This window comes from Schistocerca serialis, chromosome 1, assembly GCF_023864345.2.
Source record: "Schistocerca serialis cubense isolate TAMUIC-IGC-003099 chromosome 1, iqSchSeri2.2, whole genome shotgun sequence".
Lineage (NCBI taxonomy): Eukaryota > Metazoa > Arthropoda > Insecta > Orthoptera > Acrididae > Schistocerca > Schistocerca serialis.
This window is the reverse complement of record NC_064638.1, coordinates 696643270-696666887: the sequence shown is the minus strand read 5'-3', so window position 1 is coordinate 696666887 and position 23618 is coordinate 696643270. Positions and strand designations below refer to the sequence as shown.

General features: G+C 40.9%; 1 protein-coding gene across 8 annotated transcripts in view; it reads left to right on the top strand.

Moving 5' to 3' along the window:
* LOC126480797 (serrate RNA effector molecule homolog) overlaps positions 1-23618 on the top strand; it is a 202897-nt gene that overhangs the window by 127310 nt on the left and 51969 nt on the right. For all 8 annotated transcript variants that reach the window (XM_050104151.1, XM_050104133.1, XM_050104160.1 and 5 more), the window contains 3 exons: positions 4915-5060; positions 12947-13180; positions 13345-13485. In XM_050104151.1, coding sequence (XP_049960108.1) covers positions 4915-5060; positions 12947-13180; positions 13345-13485 — 521 coding nt within the window. The remainder of the gene's footprint in view (positions 1-4914; positions 5061-12946; positions 13181-13344; positions 13486-23618) is intronic.

Here is a 23618-nt window from a genome sequence, read left to right as displayed (position 1 = left end):
GAGAAGGAATATATGCTGTGACACTGCCAATTTCCTTCCGTCAGTTCATGCACTCAGACAGCTGATGGCACGCTAGCGTAAACATCATTCCGCAGTGAACTTTAAGAACTGCACGCTTAGTAATGAAAATCCTTACGCACTTGTGCACACACAACATTCCACTTAGAATTAATTAAGGTTGAATTCAGTGACAACATTCCCAATCATTTAAAATATCGAGATAAATAATTTCTTCACAATTGCTCTCCATTTGCTTCCATTAAAATTTTCAGCTTCTTTCGTATGCTAAACTAGTTTCTCTGCTGTTGGATACTTGCCTTCGGCATACATGCTGAACACTATGCGCCGAAAAACGTTTGTTGCCAGCTCACCCACTCCTTTTTTGTGGTTGTGTTGCTTCCCTGGTGATTTGAAAACATCTGAGCCGCAGGCATGCACAGACATCTTAGCTTCACTGTATATTCTCTGAAAGGTCCTCAAACCAACACCACAGGCTTCAGCTGTCTGCTCCTGGCATTTGGCAACGGCACGACCCGCACCTTGTGCTGGCGTGGATTCAGCGGACAATTGTCTCAAAGTATTGGTACACAGGGAACACTATTCCTCTTGCCTGTTTGTGTAGCACTTGGCGTGATTGCTTACCATCACTCATAATGAACACTATGAAGGCAGTCAGCACTCAGCACAAAACACTATGACTGAAATAAACCGAACTTCCAAACGCAGCACGACCTGCACAGAACGAAGACAGGAATGTCACTGGCGCACGAATGCTGTGAGTCATGTGGTACACTTCCGCATGCTTTTGCGAATCCGACCCTCACCCGCCTTCGTAGCTGCTCTCTGCTGTAACAAAGGGATAGCTGACTTTACTGTATCAGATCTACATCATGGTGCTCAAGATTTATGAAGAGATATTGGCTTGGTACAAAGAGCAAGACAAAAATATCACAGAAGATACCAGCCGAGAATGAAGAACAAATTGTTGAAATTCATCAATTTGTCATTAATGCAAGGAAAAGAGAAAAGTTTGAACTTTAACAAACTGGAAACAGGGACGAGACTCTGCTAATCTTTGATGTGCCTTCTAACGTAACTGTGGATTTCAAGGGTACAAAAAGCATTATTGTCAAAACTTCAGAGCACAAAAAGATTCATTACATAGTAATTTTATCCTGCTGAACTGATGGAATAATATTGCCATCACATTTTATTTTCAAAAGGAAGATCCTTCCTAAGGAACAATTGTTTAAAGGAGTACTTGTCCATACACATAATAAAAGCTGGCTGGATGGAAGAGAAATGAGATTGTGGGCAGATAAAATTTGGTCTAGGTGACATGGAGGCCTACTGGTTGAAGAAGCCTTACCTATTATTAAAGGATCAGTTTGATTCTCAGAGAACAGTGATGTTAAAAATACAATGGATGGATTGGAGACTCAGCTGTAATTATAGGAGGGTCAACTAATTTTCTTCAACCATTAGATGCACGTATCAACTGCTCATTTATGAGACTTATGAAGGAGGACTGGAACAAATGGATGCAATCTACAGATTTTGAAACTATGCAATCAGAAAGAAGGAAGATACTTACAAGGGGACCTCCCCATCGCACCCCCCTCAGATTTAGTTATAAGTTGGCACAGGGATAGGCCTTGAAAAACTGGACACAGATCAATCGAGAAAACAGGAAGAAGTTGTGTGAAACTATGAAAAAAATAAGCAAAATATACAAACTGAGTAGTCCATGCGCAAGGTAGGCAACGTCAAGGAGAGTGTCAGCTTGCGAGCGCCGTGGTCCCGTGGTTAGCGTGAGCAGCTGCGGATCGAGAGGTCCTTGGTTCAAATCTACTCTTGAGTGAAAAGTTTAATTTTTTATTTTCAGACCATTATCAAAGTTCAGGCACTCACACATAATCAATTTCGCTCTCCAAAATTCCAGGACATGTTCAGATTTGCTTGGACATATGCAGGACTTGGCGGCCTACACACGGAAACATTTCAAAACGTAAAAAACATATGTTATGACAGAGCACAGGGAAAACTGTGCGACTGTGAAACTGTTGCATTCATTTGTTGCAGTTTATGTGACAAACTCTTATGTTTTCATCACTTTTTTGGGAGTGATTATCACATCCACAAGAAAACCTAAATCGAGCAAGGTAGAAGAATCTTTTTACCCATTCGCCAAGTGTGCAAGTTGGGTGGGTCGACAACATATTCCTGTCATGTGACGCACATGCCGTCACCAGTGTTGTATAGAATATATCAGACGTGTTTTCCTGTGGAGGAATCGGTTGACCTATGAACTTGCGATCAAATGTTTTCGGTTCCTATTGGAGAGGCACGTCCTTTCATCTACTAATCTCACAGTTTTGCGGTTCGGTCGCAAAACACAGACACTAAACTTATTACAGTGAACAGAGACATCAATGAATGAACGGTCAGATCGTAACTTTGCGAAAATAAAGAAAGTAAAATTTTCACTCGATGGAGGACTCGAACCAAGGACCTCTCGTTCCGCAGTTACTCACTGTAACCACGGGACCATGGCGCTCCTCAGCTTACAATCTCCTTGATGTTGCCTATCTGACACATGGACTACTCAGTTTGTATATTTTGCTTATTTTTTCATAGCTCCACACAACTTCTTCCTGTTTTCTCGATTGATCTGTGTTCAGTTTTTCAAGGCCTATCCACTGTGTCAATTTATAATTAAATCTGAGGGGGGTGCGATGGGGAGGTTCCCTTGTTAGAATTTCTCTAGTTTGTGAGGTGCTAATGCTTCATGGGTCTCTATGAAAACTGAAACAGTGATTGAATCATTCAAGCAGTGTGGAATCAGTAATGCGCTGGATAGTACAGAGGATAATTTATTGTAAGAGGATTCAGATTCTAATACGGCAGCTTCATCCATTTCTTTCAGTTCTGAGAATGAATTTTGCATATTTGCGGATGAGAATTAAAAGGTGAGCAGTTATTCAACCTGGATCGCTGATGTATGTACACACTGTTTTTTTAGAAGTATAAAGTGAGCATTTTTTCCCTAAAAAACTTTTGAAAGTGGGGTGGGCCATTTATGCCAGAACACCCAATACGACAGCAAATACAATAGCTCATCTTACAATTGGTCAGGTACAATAATTTAAGGCATGTTACAAGCTAATATTAGAAAGGCAGGCTAGGAGTTACGACTGAAAGAGGATACCGTGAGAAGTCCCCATACAAACTCTGCATTTAACAATTGAACTACAGCTAGGCACACATGCAACATATCCCTTTCCTCAAAGAGATCATGTCTGTCTGTTGCCTTTAGATCCACTATATTTCCGTCATGATTGAGGTTACACACCATGAGGCATGTCCAGAAAGTAAGTGTAATCTGGTTATCTAAGAGCATAACGTGAGGCAAAATTGCTTGTATGAACTTAGGAGATTAAATATTTAGTACTACTGAAGGGCATGCATAAAAGTGTAAGACCTTTATCTCAGGTTTCAGATCTATTAGTTCCATTGTTGGTGAAGAGAATGTGTTAGGTCGGGGAAGGTTAAATCCACAACAGAAGGGTCTCCCCCATCCTGGGGTCTGAGTGACCTGCCCTCCTCCTCTCCCACATTATCCCTTTCTTCATCCTGTGGATCGAACTGGTAGTACCTGCATTGTTGATCACCTTGAAGGCAATCACTGACCAGAAATTCTGTCTCATAATTTTATAGTTTTCATGAATGAATTTTCCTTTTGCTATAATTATGTACAGAAAACTTTATTTTACCAGGCAGCAAATGAGTGAGGACCTGCAGAAGCTACAGTCCACCTTAAGAAGTGATATGTTGGAAATTTGTTGAACATGTTGCAAGACTTGTAATTATGTTGTTTTTCCTTGTTAATTTTAGTGTAAAATGAAGGAAGAAGCACATAACAGTTCTTGAGATACAATGAAAATTCTGCATAGCATTCAGGATGGAATAGTGATTCTTGTGCTATGAAAGAAGTGAAAGAGGAAAATGATGATGATGATGATGATGATGATGATGATGGTACATGTGAATTAAATGATGTGTAGCTTATAAAGTTCTTGTGAATGTAACAACGAAAACAATCAGTTTTTAATAAAATAGTGTGATTGGATAGGCAAAAAAAAATCTACTTACCATGTAGCAGCAGAACACACACATGTAAAAGAAGGCTGTAACTAGGCAATCTCTGTCTTACGTATTACCCCGTCATCCACCTTTAAGCTATCACTTTTCCAAATTTCATCCAGTGCGGTCCCCAACAGTCTACATTCTTTTTCTTCCCATCTGGTAAGTCTCCCATGACCATTGGTTCTGGGCAACTTTCCAAAAATTTACCCCTTTTCCTAGACCTCTCCAGTCCTTTTTCGTTACCCTTCTTCCTTCCTCTTCAACCTTTCTGCCTGAAGGAGCAGCCTAGTTATAAAGTTATAACCTTCATTTATGTGTGTGTTCTGTTGTTGGTTGGTGAGTAGATGTTCTATCTATCCAAAGTTCTAGACGAGTATTTTATACAATATAAGAAACATATAAAGAAGATTGAAGTTGGTATTAGTGTCAAAGAAAATATTTTGATAACGTAGTAAGAGATATGATAGATACGGTACAGCGTACAATGGACAATGTATTCTTTTATTAAACACTTAGGGGCTATGGTTCCCCACAGAAGCAAAATTTCTAATATTCTAGAATAAACTTTTCTGTATCTGGGTTATGGTTGTTTTCTCCCAGTGATACCAAGTAGTGTAAAGAAACTGGTTTACAGATTATTATTATTATTGTTATTTGTAGATGGCCGTAACTCTGGTAACAACTATGGTAGTTGTTTTAGTTGTTAACATGGAGTTGTGGAATCTGTTGTATTTTGGCTGTAGATTGATGTTCATTTTTATTTTGCAGATATAGAAGAGGAAGAACCACCTCCACCTGGATTGGAAGAATCGAAAGATGACGAAAGTGAACTAGAAGATGATGAAAAATCCAAAGAAGTCAGTTCACCAGAAAAAGCTGAGAAAAATAAATCTGAAGATGAAGCAGATGAAAATGTAAGAATTAAGAATGATTGTTAAATGAAATTATTCAGTCAAAATGAAAAGTTTTCAAAGAAAAATAAGAAGAAATTTACTAACGCGCCCCCCCCCCCCCCCCCCCCCCCCTACACACACACACACACACACACACACACACTATAGTGATGACGTGTAACAAACATTCTGCTTTCCTTTCCTGTTACTCACTCAGACTCCAAAGGGAGTTAAACTGTTTATGTATGGAAGGAAATGTCCTGAATAATTTTGTTACCAAATACTTGGAGATTATACTTGAGAAAAAAATAATTTTTGGAGTCCTGTAAGGAAAGATGTAGCAAGACATTGAATTATTGTAACTTTTGTTACTTGACCATGGCTACCTCTGGCTTGCTTGACAACCTTAGGAATCTTAGATATTGTTTGTCGGTTCGTTGGTGCCAGGTCCATTTCCCATCACGTTTTTCAGTCTGATGGAGGATAACATGATTAATAATTCTTCACGTTTTGTCGAATTTGTTATTCACACAAAAGTAATTATGGATGTTTTAATTTTATAAAAGATTATTAATATAGATTCATATTGGAAAAAGCATGTTTTCATGACAAGCATTGAATATTCAGGCTTCAGCTCATTTTTACTACTTTAAATGCAAAACAGTACTTTGCCAACTTTATTGTAGTTACATGCTTCAAATGAGTGACCATAGTGTGAAGATGTGTCTGGTGTGGTAGATGCTGCGTCGTTGCTTAACAGAATCTATTGATATTTCTTTAGGACAGCACAATGGTGACTCAAAACTTGTCATCCTCAGCTATATGGCGTCATTCGGATATAGTATGGACAGGCCTGCACACTGCTGTCCTGGCCATTATCTGCATTTGAGACCTTGGAGGCACTGCTTCTCATTCAAGTAGCAACTCAGTTGTGTCAGTATGGCAACAACAAGCTGAGTGGACCCTATTGAAGCCAGGTCCTCTACATGGCAGTGAGACTTGGTGACCTCTTGGCTACAGAGGTGGATAAGCTTATAACAACATACAGAATTGTTAGTAAAAACCCCAGCTGAACTTGGAATAATCACAAATATATGGCATAGCAACTCAAAAAATTCTTTCACAACCATGACAATCCTTAAATTTCTTTTATGGTCATGAAAATTAGTTAATTTCTTCTCCCTGGAGGGGGGGGGATTTTAAGACAGTGGTATGGAAAGGGAAGAGAGAATGAACGAACATGAGTTGTTGGAGGCAATACTTTAAGCAGAGTTTGATGTAACACTGAAAGTCATAATCTGAAACAAGGCATCTGGGGTACACGACAGTCCCCCCAGAATTATTGAGGTCCTTGGGTGAATGTACCATGACAAAACTATTCCACCTAGTATGTAAGATAATGGAGACAGGTGAAATTCCCTCAGACTTCAAGAAGAATGTGTTAATTCCAGTTGTAAGAGAAGGCAAGTGCTTAAAAATACATTACTGAATTATCAATTCAATGAAGTCATGGTTGCAAAATACTAACATGTATTATCTTCAGAAGAACAGAACACTTTGTACAAGCCAGTTTGAAGCAAAAGGTTATCAACAGCTTGCACTGAAACCACACTGCAGTTGTGAGAGTCAAACAACATAAAAGAGAAGTCCTAGATCAAAACAGACTGAGGCAGGGTTGTAACCTATCCACCCCTCTGTCATTCAATTTGTGCATTGTGCGAATGATAAGGAAAGCAAAGAGAAACTTTGAAAGAGAAAGTACGGGGTAAGGAGATAAATATGTTGGAATGTGTCAAAGGACTTGGAAGATCAGGAACAGAATGGATATGTCATGAAAAGAGATCTTAAGATAAGCAATAGATGAGGAGGATTGCACTGGACATGCAAAATGGAGAGCTACATCAAACCAGTCTTCAGACTGAAGATCCCAAGTGTAGCTCCCTGTTGTTTCTTGCTTCACGTTCTCTGGTCTTAAACAGTTATTTCTCAGCAATGAAAGTTCCTTCTTAATGAAGTACTGCCTACCTTCTTGTGAGAATTCTGGATCTATGCCTCACTTGTGTTTTGCATTGCCATGGACACTTTTTTTCTTTATTCTGTGGACTGTATTGTACAAGAGTTCAAGGAACTGTGTTTAACTTGTTAATGTGTATAATAAATGTTACAGTTCCAAACAGATGCTGCCAGAAATCACTCTGCTAGCAGGTTATATACCTAGGCTATATAATTTGGTGTAATATACTAAAAAAATATTAGATTGGCTAACTGAAATGAGCACACCATGCATCAATTTGGAACCACATAATCACCAATACAATGGCTTCTCTAAATAGCAATTCACTGCCTCCAATTGAGAAACCATGGGAAGAGAAAACTATAATACTTGGCAGTTCTCTTTACAAATATGTCTAGAATGTGAACAATTGTGGGATTGGTTCAGTGCCGAAATACTGGATGTAACTAAAGTCTGCACAGCGAGAGCCAACATTATACACTCTGTCCAGCCGTCAGTATATATTCATTTGAAAGATATGTCTACAGCTAAAGAAGTGTGGGAACAAGCTAAAGCAAGTCTATGAAGATTCTCACATCTTCCAATGAATAGGTTTGCTGAAGACACTGCTGATGAGGAGACTAGAAAATTGTTCGTCAGTCGAAGAATATGTATCGAAGATAATTTCTACATCACAGAAATAAAATGGCTTGAGCTTCAAAGTTAAAGAAGAATGGATAGGTGTCTTCTTCCTGCAGGACTACCAAATGAATATAAACCTTTAGTTATGAGATTAGAAAATTCAGTTTTGCCAGTCACAGGAGAACCATAAAAAGAAATTATTGCTGGAAATAAGTGATGATGTCTGCAATAAATCTTTGACAAATGGCTCTGGTCCATGAGTCATCAAGAAAAAGAATGATGTTGTTACTTTGAAAAAAGTTCCCAGGTGCTACACTGTGATAAGTATGGATGTCTGGCAAAAAGTTGTCACAGCAAGAGCAAAAATGATGGGAAAACTTCAGCCAAGGTGCCCAGCTACCATATGTTCTTTTCAAATGTAGCTGCATGTAAAAATGCATTTACGGAATGGTTTGTAGACTCGGGCATGTCAGTGCATGTCTAAATACCTGTGTGACAAAATAATGTTACGACAGTGACTGGCTCACAAGTTGTAATAGCAGGTAATGACAACTTTTAGCAAATGGTATGTACCAACGAGGCCGATCATATGATCTAATTTTTTAACCAAATTCTGTATTACTGTCAAATTTTGCAGACTTGGGCCATAAAAGTCTAAGGTCATCTGCATTCTGAAGCTATGCATGCACTTTGGCTAGTAGAATTTCATTTGAGGGAGGAGTTAATGCTGTGGTCATGCAGTTTGCTTAGAAGGTGAAAAAACAAGACTTCCAACATCTGGCTCAGGAGCTGAGGAAATTCTTGAGCTAGTTCACTCAGATTTGTGTTGAGCAATGCAAACTAGGCCAATTGGAGGAACTAAATAGTTTCTTGCTTGATGAGTGTTCCAGGAAAGTATTTGTATATACTCTCTAAAACAAGAATCAACACAACAACTGATTTAAGACTTTAAAAATCTAGATGAAAGGCAAACTGAAATAAGGATCTGCTCTCTATGTATACATAGTGGCACAGAATATGTGAACGATAATCTGATAAACTTTTTGAGACAAGAAGTTATCTGACATCAAATTAAAGCACAATGTACACCAAAGCAAAACAGAGTAGCTGAGCATTATAACTGTACGATAGCAGAAAAAGCAAGATACCTGTTCTGTGAAGCAAATTTGACAAATAAATTCTCGGCTGAAGCAGTCTCGACTGAATTCTATCAATTAGCAGATCTCTGACTAAGGCACATACAAGACTCCAGAAGAAACTTGAACAAACAAGTAACCAGGTCTTCGACATCTCAAAATATTTGGAAGCAAGGCCAGTGTTCACATTCCGAGAGCCAACTGACAAAAATGGGACGATAAAAGTATTGAATGCATCTTGCTAGAATACTGTGAAGAATCAGTAGTGTATAGGCGTTTTGAACCAAATTGCTCGAGAATCAGAAAAACGAGGGACGTTATTTTTGTTGAAGGTACTTCTAAGCAGTGTAAAGAAGAAACTGAGTCACAAGAACCAAGTAGATTTTTTCTTCCACTGACGGAAAAGAAGCAGAATAAAGTAACTGAAGAAGAAGAAATTGAACCTGAGACTGTCACATCAAGTAGTACGAGGGCTATCCACAAAGTACATTACGTTTTGGAATTAAAAATAAATAAAGTATTGGAAATTTTTTTTATTATATACAGATGAAAGCCACACTTAAATACTACTTTTCTACATAGTTGCCATTTAAATTAAGGCACTTATCGTAGCGATGGACGAGCTTGGAAATTCCTTCATCATAAAATTCGGCCGCCTGCGCCTTCAACCACGTGGTTACCTCTTGTTGAAGCTGTGCGACTCATTACTCGATCGCATCGTTACTGGTGACGAAACATGGGTGACACAAAATTGCAGTCAATGCAGGGGGGGGCACACAAATTCCCCCCAAAAACCCAAGAAATGCATGCAGGCAATGTCGGCAAGGAAGGTGATGGCGACTGTCTTTTGGGACAGAAAAGGTGTGGTTTTTGTGGATTTCCTGGAAAGAGGCACTACAATAAACTCTCAAAGATATTGCCAGACTCTGCACAACCTCAGAAGAGCAATACAAAACAAGTGCAAGGGAAAGTTGGGCTCAAAGACCTTGCTGATTCACGACAACGCCCGGGCCCACATGGCAAATGCCACTCTTGAAGTTCTTGAATCTTTTAAGTGGGAGTTGTTTCCTCATCCGCTGTACAGTCCCGACCTGGCACCAAGCGACTTCCACTTATTCCCAGCAGAAGAAGTGGTTGGCTATGCAGCGTTTTGATGACGACGCACAGCTTCAAGAAGAGGTAACCACGTGGTTGAAGGCGCAGGCGGCCGAATTTTACGATGAAGGAATTTCCGAGCTCGTCCATCGCTACGATAAGAGCCTTAATTTAAATGGCAACTATATAGAAAAGTAGTATTTAAGTGTGGCTTTCATCTGTATATAATAAAAAAAAAATTCCAATACTTTATTTATTTTTAATTCCAAAACGTGATGTACTTTGTGGATAGCCCTCGTATTTTGAAGAATACTAACTGCAATTAGGAATCTAGTCCTATCATACTAAACGGTCAACAGGCACCTATGCTTTTGTCACTGGAAGAAGCAGTGATGCCAGACTACGTTGAAACTGGCTGCGAGCAATACAAGAAGACTTACAATCTCAAAAAGGGAACCACGCATGGGAGTCTGCTCTTTTACCTATTGATAAACCATTAGATGCAAAATGGGTGTTTCAAATGAAGGAAGATTTGAAAGGCATCATAGTACAATATAAAGAACTGTTAGTAATGAAAGGTTGTGAGTAGAAGCAAGGCTGGACTGTAATGATATATATGCACCAGTCGTAAGAGATAACCAATTAAGATATTTATTTGCAGATGTGAATCTATTGGGCGATGCGAGAATTTTAAATATACGTCTTTATTGTGTAAATATGTTTTGCGTTGCTATGGACATGTATTGTATAGAGTTCATGTAACTGTTTAATTTTTTAATTGTGTGTAACAAACCTTACAGTTCCACTCAGAAACTGCTAGAAAATTACTCTGCTAACAATGCTATTCTCATGTCCATTATAATTATCCGGGCTGTTATGCCGTGGTTGGTTGATGAATTCTGTGTCGATTCCCAACGTTTCGTCTCCGACTGCGGGAGACATCTTCAAGGGGGTCTGTAGCTTGATGGTAGGTCCAACACACCCACTGGCTCGCTACTGACTGCCGCTAAATTCCGTGTCCGCGCGCTCCCGCGTTGTGGCGTGATGTCACGTGTTTTGGAAACGTCAGTGCAATTGGCTGCTGTCCGTCGCCGTTGCCATCACCCAGTAGTGGATGGGTGGTACACATCTCCTTTAACACTGGCATCCATATACCATTTAATTTCACACCCTCCTCCTTTCGGTTGAAATTATTTGGGTGTTTAGCGATTTCGATTGCCTCCCTGTAGAGCCTTTCGTAATATCCGCTTGTGGCCGCTAGTACTTGCGTCTCCTCGAAACGAATATTGTGGTTCCCTGGCTGGAAAGCATGCTCCGCAACAGCTGATTGTTCCGTTTCTCCTCTTCTACAATTTCCCTTATGCTCTTCCAAACGTTTAGAAACAGTTCTTTTAGTGGTACCCACATAAACATCACCACAGCTGCATGGGATCCTATACACTCCAGCTTTTTCCAAATTAAACGGTATATGGATGCCAGTGTTAAAGAAGATGTGTACCACCCGTTCACTACTGGGTGATGGCAAAGGCGATCGACGACGATGGACAGCAGCCAATTGCACTGACGTTTTCAAAACACGTGACGTCACGCCGCGGCGCGGGAGCGTGGAGACATGGAATTTAGCGGCAGTCAGTAGCGAGCCAGTGGGTGTGTTGGACCTTCCATCGAGCTACGGACCCCCTTGAAGATGTCTCCCGCAGTCGGAGACACAGAATTCATCAACCGACCACGGCATAATTGCCCGGATAATTATAATGGACATGATATTTCCGGCTGTGAAAGTCTACATTTTAATGCTATTCTCGCAGTAATTTTAGAAAGTTTGTTTGAAACATCCATTTCAAGAAACATATTTTTTGTCCTATTTAAGATACTCCTTTCTGATTCAGATTAAAATTTGATATGGCATATGTATCGTACGTATTTAACGTGGAATCTGAAATAAATCTGATAGGTAACTTTTCATAGTATTTCAAGCTCGCCAATCCTCTAAACCCTAAAAAATGTCTGTATGTAAATAAAATTAATGTGTGTTACAATAGTCTCATGTGAAAATCTACTATTTTCTTCTGTGTGGGACTGAGACTTTATTTCAGGCAGTTTCTTTGTTACCTCATATCAGTATGTATTGTCATGTCTATTTCAATAGACTTTTTTTTCTAATTTTATACTCAGTTTTTTAAGCTGTTACATGCTCTTGCCTACAGTAGCATGTTACTCTTTAGATTCCACACTGCTTTTACATGCTGTTCCTGCCTCTTTGTTTCTCTTGCAGATTCTGTGTGCGTATTGTATAGGCGTCACAAAATTTGACATTTGCCTATAAATGTAATTTTCTAGTGTGTTTTACCATTATCGCATACTTATTTGATACAGTCAGTTTAACCATGAGTGGGTGCGTCTGTGTATAAAGTGCGCCAGCCACAAATAACATTGTCTTGTACCATTCCATTGTTGTTCCACAATTGCGAGCCCGTATCTGTTCTGTCATTATTGCTTTAGTTAACACTTTGATAAGTTGTGTTGTACATCCAAGAGAGCAGCAGTAATAGAAAAATTCTCAGTCTATGCCAGAAAATGACTCAGAATCTGAGCCAGCAGCACAAACCCACAATGAGGTAGTTGTCTACATGATGATTAGCAATCGAAAAAGCAGTTGGCTGGGATCTGAAACAACTGCGCTGTTTCATGCTTCGACTGGGTCATTAATGTGGTGTAACTTTTCTATACAGCAGTAGATTGATATAATGGAAGTTCATTTTATTATTGTTTAAGTAAACAGTGATGTAACTCATATAATATTGGTTTATTTTAACCTTCTGTAAATAACTAAGATTACGCTGTGATATTGTTTATTTTAGCAACATAAAGACAGCTATGCTTGACGTTTATACAAAGTATGCTGCACTCCCACTCATGTTATAAACAAAGGCGTGCCCACTTCATGGTTAATGATTGAGTTTTTATTTTGAGACACATTCTGCAGTATATATTAACCTCTTTGTTATCTTTGCTAATGGTTTTTTAAATTTTGTTTCTAGATGATGGAAAAGGAAGACGAGGGGAAACAAGAAAAAACCAAATCTGCTGAGTCAAAAAAAGATGACAATATGGAAGATGGTGAAGAGCCAATGGATATAGAGGATGCAGGAAAGGCTAGTGGAAAGTCTAGAGAGAAGAGTGAGGAGACAAATAAGCCAAGGCCATTACACCGCACAGCTTCTATTTTTCTGCGCAATTTGGCTCCTACAATAACAAAACAGGAAGTAGAAGCAGTAAGTATTTATTTTATCTTTTGGAATTATTTGATGACACAGATCAAAATTATTAATATTTTCAAATATTTTTATGAAAGCTGCACAGTAAAGTGCTGAGTTGAGTAATTAGAAACCCAGGTGATAGCTGAGCACTGTTGGTGATATGGCTGATTAATTTGCAGATGTGTAAGAGATATCCTGGATTCCTACGTGTGGCTATTGCTGACCCACAGCCTGAAAGGAGGTGGTTCAGGAGAGGTTGGGTAACATTTGAAAGACAAGTGAACATTAAAGAAATATGTTGGAACCTCAACAACATTCGGGTGAGATTTGGATAACATTTAAACAAGAGAATTCTTTTATCTTTTGTACTAATAAGATGTGTTTAAAATTGGAAGTTAGATTTTATTATGTTTATATTTCATAAATCATTAGTTGTCAGACCACAGTAAAACCTTACCAGATTGTAGAATTGGCTCCAAAATTTTATTTGGTAATTTTGTTTTGAATGTCCTATTGTGTAGATCTCCTCACAGATGCACAAGTCACTGAAGTGGGCATCAAATAGAAAAACTTGCAAATTTTCTGAAGCATTTTTGTTCTCTCGATTACAAATAATCCCATTCACTATTAATTGTGAGATTTTTTTTAAAGAGGGGCAGGCTGTCAAACGGGCCGACTGGAAGCAGGAGAGGCACCGCAGGACATTTCAATTTCCACTGTTCTGTGTAGGTGTAATGGCATCCATTACAAAATATACACATTTCAATTCCACAGAGCGAAGTACAGTGATGTGCTATAGAAGAATGCTGTATGAAGAGGTGCGGCACTGCACTTCAGTGCACTTAACACCAAATAATATGTCTTACATTTCCTCCAACACACATATTTTATGTTTCAGACTTTTTAGAAAGATGTGCGCTACAAGATGAACATGTTTTTGAAATTTTTTGACCTGGTTCGCAAATATCGTAGATCCAGGGCTGATGCGCAGAGCAGTCTGAGTCACAGTGAGTAGTCTCCACGTGACCCGTGTTTACATTCAGCGATTTTGCTGTTTTCCCTTCGTTTACTCTCACGTCAAATGAAAACAAAACGGATATCTGTGGCCGGGAGCTATCAAGTGAATTAAAATGTTGTTGTTGTTGTGGTCTTCAGTCCTGAGACTGGTTTGATGCAGCTCTCCATGCTACTCTATCCTGTGCAAGCTTTTTCATCTCCCAGTACCTACTGCAACCTACATCCTTCTGAATCTGCTTAGTGTATTCATCTCTTGGTCTCCCTCTACGATTTTTACCCTCCACGCTGCCCTCCAATACTAAATTGGTGATCCCTTGATGCCTCAGAACATGTCCTACCAACCGATCCCTTCTTCTGGTCAAGTTGTGCCACAAACTTCTCTTCTCCCCAATCCTATTCAATACTTCCTCATTAGTTATGTGATCTACCCATCTAATCTTCAGCATTCTTCTGTAGCACCACATTTCGAAAGCTTCTATTCTCTTCTTGTCCAAACTATTTATCGTCCATGTTTCACTTCCATACATGGCTACACTCCATACGAATACTTTCAGAAATGACTTCCTGACATTCACATAATTCCGGTAGGCTAAAATATGTTTTTAGTTTCAGATTTTATTTTATTTTCATATTTCTGACAAACATTAATTGCCGTGCTGAACAATGAAGTTATTTTTGTCTGTTTGCTAAAGAAATGTGACTTTCATTAACCTTTTCCGCAGAGGCAGTCAATGTATTTGAAACGAAATGTTTAATTCTGGAGTACTGGCTAGTTTCACCTGTTTGCTGCATTTCAAGTGCATGTTTTCATCTTCTAGCATGTATGGAATTATGCCATAATAAAGAACCAAACATGAGATAATACAGTACTGGTACTCCAAGAAAATTTACGTTCCGAAAATCACACCGAAAAGCTTAATATGTGCACTTTAAGGCGAACTACCCTTTTTAGTATGGTTCACGAAATTCCGATGCTCTTGGAGTATATCTCTGTCTTGTTTCTTTTATGACATATTGTAAGAAAGATCTTTTAATGTTTTACACATACGAACATAAGGGCTGGTCTGGCACTCTCTGGCAACTGCTGAAATCAATCTAACAGGTTGCAGGAAAATATTGCGAATTGTGGTTCGAAAAGTGTTATTTTCAAAGTAAATTTCCTTTTATGCAAGATGAACTACGTGCAAGAATGTACGATGAATTTCTTAAATCACAGAGCGTTTGATCTTTTTTAAAAATCAACTCTGATGACAAGCCCTTTAGAAGAATTTCGAGCCCAGAAGATCAGAGATTTATGTCGGTATTAAAAATTTTACTGGTGTATTTGTGTGATGTATCTTAAAGTGTAACATGCGCTAAACAGATCAACACTATATGTGAAAGCTTAGCTTCTCTTGTAGCGTATTAGCTTTGAGACAAATATTTGGGGTTAAGATCAGCTGCAGTGTCCTCTAGCACTACATATATATATTGGTAAATGTTTGTTCACCACATCCTACTTAGTTGACTTGCCCCACCTTGTCTTGTGCCTGTCCGCATCTTGCTGTTGCTGCTGTGGTACTGTTTATATTTTGTGTTTTTGAGTCTTCATACCACTTGTCCTTAAATCAAATATCACACCAGTCTATATTGAGACAGCTTTACTGTGTAAGTGTATAAAATTCCACTTAAAAACATTTCGTTGCAGCTAGTAAGAAGTTCACATTTTCATTGGTATGTGGACAGCACATGAAACATGATGTGCAGTATTGATTTGGACTTTACTATCTAAACATTGCAAAAACAAAATTTCAAGTACCAGATGAAACACACAAGAAAATACACCTGATGCCTTTTAGGAGACGCGTCCGACATACTTTTACAGGGTGTACAAGCCCTCGGAAATACGGGAAAAACCTTGGAATTTTTTCGTCTGGAAAAAACGGGGGAAACTCAGGAATTTTTAAGTATTCCAGGAATTTTTCATTGTTTCAACTTTCAGTTAATTTTTTATAATTTTAACTGACAAGAACTCATAATCTAACAAAGAATTTTACTTTAGCCTTTGTCAGCAGTAGACACACACACACACACACACACACACACACACACACACACACACACACACGCAAGCGCAACTTGCACTCACATCTGCAGTCTCAGAACACACACACACTCACGCAAGCGCAACTTGCACTCACATCTGCAGTCTCAGAGAGCTGAAACTACATTGCGATCAGCAGCATCAGTGCATGATGGGAGTTTTAAATAAAGATGGGGCCCCTCCACACCAGCACCAACGTGGTGACTAGGCCAAAAGTTCTACTGTCACCTCCGTCAACATGTTAGTTATCTGTAAGTGGATCACAGGATGCTGGGCTGTGATGTTATCCGTGTGTCTGGGTAAGACTACGCATTAACACGGTCCATCAGGTGATAGATAATGGACGAAATGCAAGTGAGGGAGCGATTTGAAGAGCAGAAGGAAAAAATTGCCAAGGCTCGTGCCGTGGGAAAAAGCCTCTGCGACAGTGGGATGGGTAGTAAGAGCAGTAGTGGCTTACTAGCTGCAATAGTTCATGTAAGGTTGGATTTGTTAGTATGGGTATCACGCATCATTACCGTGGCAAGCGATGGCGATGTATCCCAGTTGCTGCAGCTGCTACATTCCTGGAACAATCAAGATCGTTAGTAGTGGGAGATCGGCCATAGATCATCTCACTGTGTGGGGGATGTGTGGAGCTTGTCTGCATGCAGTATTCGGTACGGCTTCCTTGCGTGGTACCAGTTATTCGGCAGTGTGTTCCAGCTGGATATCCAGTAATGGCGTCCGATTAACAGGGGCTCACCTGTACTGTTGTGTTTGCGTGTGCTTGGCCATAGAGGTTAGGTCCTTACAAGTATGTCTTTTGGTCTTTTGTGTTTCCATCTATGGTTGTGGTCGTAGTTCCCCAGAGTCAGAATAAATGGGTTCTGCAAATGTCTGGAGTATCTGTATAGTCTTGTGGTGAGTTTGTGGATTACCTCCGTGAGAGTCTCAAGTCTGTATTCTCAGTGAAGGTCCGCGATGCGTGTGTATCGTGAAGCATTGCTTATGATTTTGAGTACTTTGTTTTGTATGAGCTGCAGACAGCGCAGGCGTGTAGGTGTAGCGTATCCCCAGACAGGAGCTGCGTACGTCATCAGGGGTCGAATAAGTGCCATGTACATGGACCTCGACACTCTTCTGCTCAGTGTGGTACACCTGCTGAACATAGGGTAGAGTTGTTTGAGCCTCGCACTAGCTCGGTTGGTCATGTGTTGTATGTGGTCCCCCCAGAGTAATTTCCGGTCCAGCCAGACACCGAGGTATTTGACTTTCTCACAGAAACGTATTGGGCGTGCATGTGGAGTTATTGGTCTGCAGTATCGGTGTTTGCCCAGTTGCTTCGGTCTTCTAGGGAACAGAATGGCTTCACACTTGTCGACGTTTACTCTAACACGCCATTTCTCCAACCAAGGCTCAGCCACTCTGAGTGCAGTCTTTAAGCGTGACGTAATGTTTGATGGTTTCCAATCTTGAGTGAGGATGGCTGTGTCATCTGCGTAGATGTCATCGTTGTGTTGTGTGTGGTTGGGAGATCGTTTATGTAGAGGGCCCTAGGATGCTTCCCTGGGGTACCGTATTTACTCGAATCTAAGCCACACTTTTTCCAGTTTTTGTAATCCAAAAAACTGCCTGCAGCTTAGAATCGAGTGCAAAGCAAGCGGAAGTTCTGAAAAACGTTGGTGGGTGCCGCCACAACTAACTTCTGCCGTCGAATATATGTAGTGCTACACAGGCATGCTTTGTAGGCACAAAGATAAATACTGGTACCAAATCCTCTGCGTCAGTAAATAAATTTAAAAAAAAGGTGGAAGACGAGCTTTTTTCTCCGCCCCGAGTTTCAACCACTGCATTTTCATACATTATCCAACGAAGTAAATACAAATTCCGTATTGTTCATCTTCGAATGTAGCAGCATTTTAATGTAGTACGAAAATCCAACTGGCAAGACTGTTTGGGATGTTTGTCAATATGGCCAAATCTACTCGTCAATATGGCCAACTCTACGTTCTGAATTTTTTCCTACCTGTGAGAAGAGATGGTTGCTAATAGGAACTTTTATGAATTGTGGATCACATGCAGTATTCTCTTCACCATAAGAATAATACGAATATAAACATTTTGCCATGTATTGTTCCGTGTTTGCTGCTATCTCATTTAAATCCTGTCTGCCTAATAAACTACGAAACTACAGTGAGACAACAGCAAACGCGGAAGAATATACATATCATGTCATGTTTATATTTGTATTATTCTTATGCCTAATAGTGATACAGTCAGAAATGAAGCACAGCAATTGACTAGACTTTTAAATCTAAGATAACTAATCTCTGTGCAGAATGTAATGTAGTAAAGAGGCGCCTGCAAAGATTTTCAGACGGAGAAAAATTTTCGCTAAACTCTCGTTCAGAACATCTTCTATCATATGCAGTTTATTATTTGGTTCTTGTTGATCATTATCAAAGAAAGCAGCAATGTAAGTAACAACAAATAGCAGTCTCTTGCCATTGTTTCGCTAATGAGACTTTTCCTCTCCTTTTTTTTTTGTGTAAGCGGCGTAGTGTGCACAAAAGCAAGCCATGCCGCGAGCGGCGACCGGCCGTAAACATGCATGACGCACTATCAGAATGCAGAATGCGACAAACAATGCATGACACAGTACAGTAATGAATTTTCAGCTTAGAGTGATGTAAACACCTATAACAAAGAAAACGGCGCTTATCAGATCAAAGAAAAATAAGCAATCAATTCAAACCAGACGAAGCACGTGAAAAAGAAAGGGTACCCATATAAATATGGCCGGAGCGCCTGACGCATTGCAATTGCTACCTGGTAAAGCTTAACTGCTAAGCTTACGACTCGAACCAAACTACTGTAGCTGTATCGTCATTCATTCGACCTAAATTGTGTCTCATATTACAGTGGACCAACTTTGTTTTGATTTGGAGATGTGGCCTAAAACTTTTCTCTCCCCTTGAATTTCGAGTCTCAAATTTCAGGTGTGGCTTAGATTCAAGAAATTTTTTTTTTTTTTTTTCCCTTGATTTCGAGTCTCATTTTTCAGGTGCGGCTTAGATTCGAGTGTGGCTTAGATTCAAGTACCGCGTGTATACCGTGTCGTGTTGATTGTTTTCCCTGCACGTCAGTGTTGAAACTCCTGTCTGTGAGGTATTAGTGTATTAGACGCACCTGCCCGTTGGGGAGTCCTGCGTCGCTGAGTTTGCGAATGAGGCCGTTGTGCCATAGACGGTCGAAAGCCTTTTCGATGTCCAGGAATACCGCCCTTGTTGGTTTGTTTGTGTTGAAGCCATGTGTTATATGTTCAACGACCCGTAAGAGTTGTTGTGTTGTGGAGTGGTGAGTCCTGAAGCCGAATTGCTCCGGTCTCAGGATGTCATTTGTTATGCAGTGCCTAGTGATGCGTTTGAAAATCACCTTCTCAACAATCTTACTGAGCGAGCACAGAAGGCTGATGGGTCAGTAATTTTGTGGGAGGCTGTGGTCTTTCCCTGGCTTCCTGAACATCAGGACCTTGGCCGTCTTCCAAAAGGCGGGGAAGTGTTGGTGTTTTAGTATGGCATTCGTTATGTGTGTTAGGTACTCAGTAGCTTTATCCGTGAACTCCTGTTTTAGTATGGCATTCGTTATGTGTGTTAGGTACTCAGTAGCTTTATCCGTGAACTCCTGGAAGACACGGTTTTGAATGCCGTCATGACCAGGGGCTTTCCTAGCAGCGGAATGCATTATAGCCTGGGAGACTTCGGCTGTGCTAGCATGTTGAATGTCGTCGCGCGATGGTTGGGCTAGAATGCGTGTAACCTCCTGGTCAGTAGCAAGTGTGAACACTGGATCTGATGGTACCAGGTTCGGTGTGAATGACGCTGTAAGTGTGCGGGCCATTAGTTCTGCTTTCTCTTCCTCTGAGTATGCAGGTCCATCAGGCCCTTGAAGCATTGGGTATATATTTTCTCCCTGGCGAAGTGTCGGGCTAATTTCCACACGCCAGGTCGCGTGGTGTCCAGCCCTTCGAGTTTTTGGTTCCACTGTTGTGTTTTATGTGTTTGTATTTTATCGTGTATGATGCCCTGTAGTCTGTTAATCTGCCGTTTGAAGTACTGATGCATGGTGCGCTGCCATTGTCTCCTGAGGCGATTCCTCATTGAGATTAGGCCCAAGATTTCCTGGGGCAGGGCCACACTGTGTTGTTGTGAGGTCCGATCAGGTATGGTGCCCGCCATTGCGTCCTGGACGGCGTTAGTGGGGGGTTTCTACTGCTTCGTCAATTTGTGCTGTTTCATTAATTTCATGTATGGGTGGGATGTGGCTATCGAGTGTTTCCTTGAACAATGTCCAATTCGCACGCCCATAGTCCAACATCCTGTGTTGTTCCATGTGCTGCAGTGTTTCCTCAATGTATAGTATTACAGGTTGGTGGTTTGAGGGCAGATCGTTTTCAACGACAATGTTGAGTGTCGATGTAATGCCCTTGATGAGGGCCATGTCTAACCTGTCTGGTCTGTGTCCCCTCTGATATGGAATGTGCGTAAGTTCAGTCGAACATCACCAGCCGCTCCCTTGCCTTTGGTGGTGGGCGGGGCGCGAGTTTCAGCGGGTGCAGTCGATCCTCTTACTGCGGGTAACAACACGTGAAGTGCTAGCAGCGTCCGCCATCTCGCACTTAGGAGTATTTATTAGGTGGGGAAGGGGAGATGATAATTTTGCTTTTCTCGATATGCGAGAAAAGTGTATGTTGTTCCCTATTGAAGTGGGAGTTCCCTACATTATACTAACATGCGCTGTTAGTGCAAGTGCGGCACCTAAAGTTGGTGCGGAAGAAGAAAGGCCTGCAGCACGTGGGCGTGGTCCTGTGAAGGAGCCCTGGTACTGCCTCAGAGTCCCTAAAAGAACGTGAGAATCACGTTGGGGGCGTTGGGTAACCGGAGGCTACCGGGAGCTGTGACCCGAAGCTATTTCCGCGACTGGTTGTGCAGCTTTGTGTCGAAGGGGAGTGAGCTCAACCCTTCGGCACTCGGCCGGTTGCCGCTGGGCGGCTGCGCCGGGAGCGGCTGATGCGCAGTGCCCGGGCGACTTGCTGCGGAGCACTGGTAGCGGCCGGCTTGCGCGCGGTTGGCTGGCCCGCGGCCGGCTGGAGGGGGAGTGGCGACTGGGTGGCGGTAAGGAGGAGGCTGGGGTGGGGAGGGGGAGGGATAGTATGGTGGGAGCGGCGGACAGTTAGTGTTGCAGTTTAGACAGATGGTAGGAAAGAAGGTGCGGAGAGGGGAGGGGGTAAGTAGCGGAAAGGGCAGAAATAAAAATAAAAGAAATTAAAAGACTGGGTATGGCGGTGAAATGACGGCTGTGTAGTGCTGGAACGGGAACGGGGAGGGAGTTGGATGGGTGAGGACAGTGACTAACGAAGGTTGAGGTCAGGAGGGTTGTGGGAACGTAGGATGTATTGCAGGGAAAGTTCCCACCTGTGCAATTCAGAAAAGCTGGTGTTGGTGGGAGGATCATATGGCACAGGCTGTGAAGCAGTCATTGAGATGAGGGGTATCATGTTTGGCAGCGTGTTCAGCTACAGGGTGGTCCACTTGTTTTTTGGCCACAGTTTTTCGGTGGCCGTTCATGCGGACAGACAGCTTTTTGGTTGTCATGCCTACATAGAATGCAACACAGTGGTTACAGCTTAGCTTGTAGATCACATGACTGGTTTCACAGGCAGCCCTGCCTCTGATGTGATAGGTAATGTTGGTGACCGGACTGGAGTAGTTGGTGGTAGGAGGATGTATGGGACAGGTCTTGCATCTAGGTCTATTACAGGGGTATGAGCTATGAGGTAAGGGATGGGGAGCTGGGGTTGTGTAAGGATGGACAAGTATATTGTGCAGGTTCAGTGGATGGCAGAATACCACGATAGGAGGGGAGGGAAGGATAGTGGATAGGACATTTCTCATTTCAGGGCACGACGAGAGGTAGTCGAAACCCAGGCGGAGAATGTAATTCAGTTGCTCCAGTCCCGGATGGTACTGAGTTATGAGGGGAGTGCTCCTCTTTGGCTGGACTGTGGGACTTTGGGAGGTGGTTGGAGACTGGAAAGATAAGGCACATGAGATTTGTTTTTGTACAAGGACAGGAGGATAATTAACGTTCAGAGAAGGCTTCAGTGAGACCCTCGGTATATTTAGGGAGGGTCTGCTCGTCACTGCAGATGCGACAACCACGGGTGGCATCTGTCGAAGTGGAGGTATTGCTGGTGGTTAGTAGGTTTGATATGGACGGAGGTACTGATGTAGCTGGGAGCTATTAAGTGAGTTAAAATATTTTCACATACTATACAAAAGACCAAAATATATTATTAGTTTCAGTTTTCTGATTTTGTTTCCATGTTATTGGGAATTGAGCATTAATCATCTTGCAGATTTTTGTTGGTTTGCCAAACAAATTTGGCTTTCATTAACCATTTCCATAGAGGCAGCCAAGTTATTCGAACTGTTCGTTGAGTTTCAAATTCATGCCATATGCAGCATAATGCCATAATAAAGAACCAAACATGAGAGAATAGATTACTGGTACTGGTACTAGCTTTTTCAGAAACTACACTGAAAAGCTTATTCCAGGTAGGGGCTTACTTCAGTGTGAATCTGGTCATACAATTGTCCACTGTAAGGTGAATTATGCATTCTAGTATGGTTTACGAAGTTCCGATGCTTGTGAAGCGTTCTGGTGTCTTGTGTATTTTTTTTTTATTTTTTTTTTTTTTTATGACATACTGTAAGATCTCTTAATGCTATTAACATACAGACATACACAAATGTTCACTTGAAGATGACTAAACAGACAGTAGTATTGAATATAAAATTTTGTTTGAAATATAGTGACAGTTTTAGCCGTATTTTACGAATCTCCCTAGCGTGAAATACAATGTTTTTTGATCGCAAAATGTATTTCAACAGTTGTCTGGTACCTTCTCTAGGCTTGATATTATTTCTTAATTTGGATTTTTTACATCTTAAGTTTACAGAAAGCCATTCTTTGGTAAATCATACTCCCCCACAAGGCTTTGTATTTACTCCTGGAGTAGGAATAAACTGTCAGTTACACTGTTTTATGGCTTCACAAATAACCTTGCTAAGTTTTTATAGAGTTTGACAAAACTCATGCAGAACTTATTGTTCCTAATTCTGGTGTTTATTGTTCCTAGTTCTGGTGCACAAAAACAACTTTTTTTATTTAATCAAGAAATTTGTATTCCTTTTTACTATTTTTTTGCAGTGTTGTGTGGATGTAAACCTGATTGGAAATACTACATAACAGTATTGCACAGTACGAATAAAGAAATATATGTCAAACCCACTAAATAGCTAAATATTA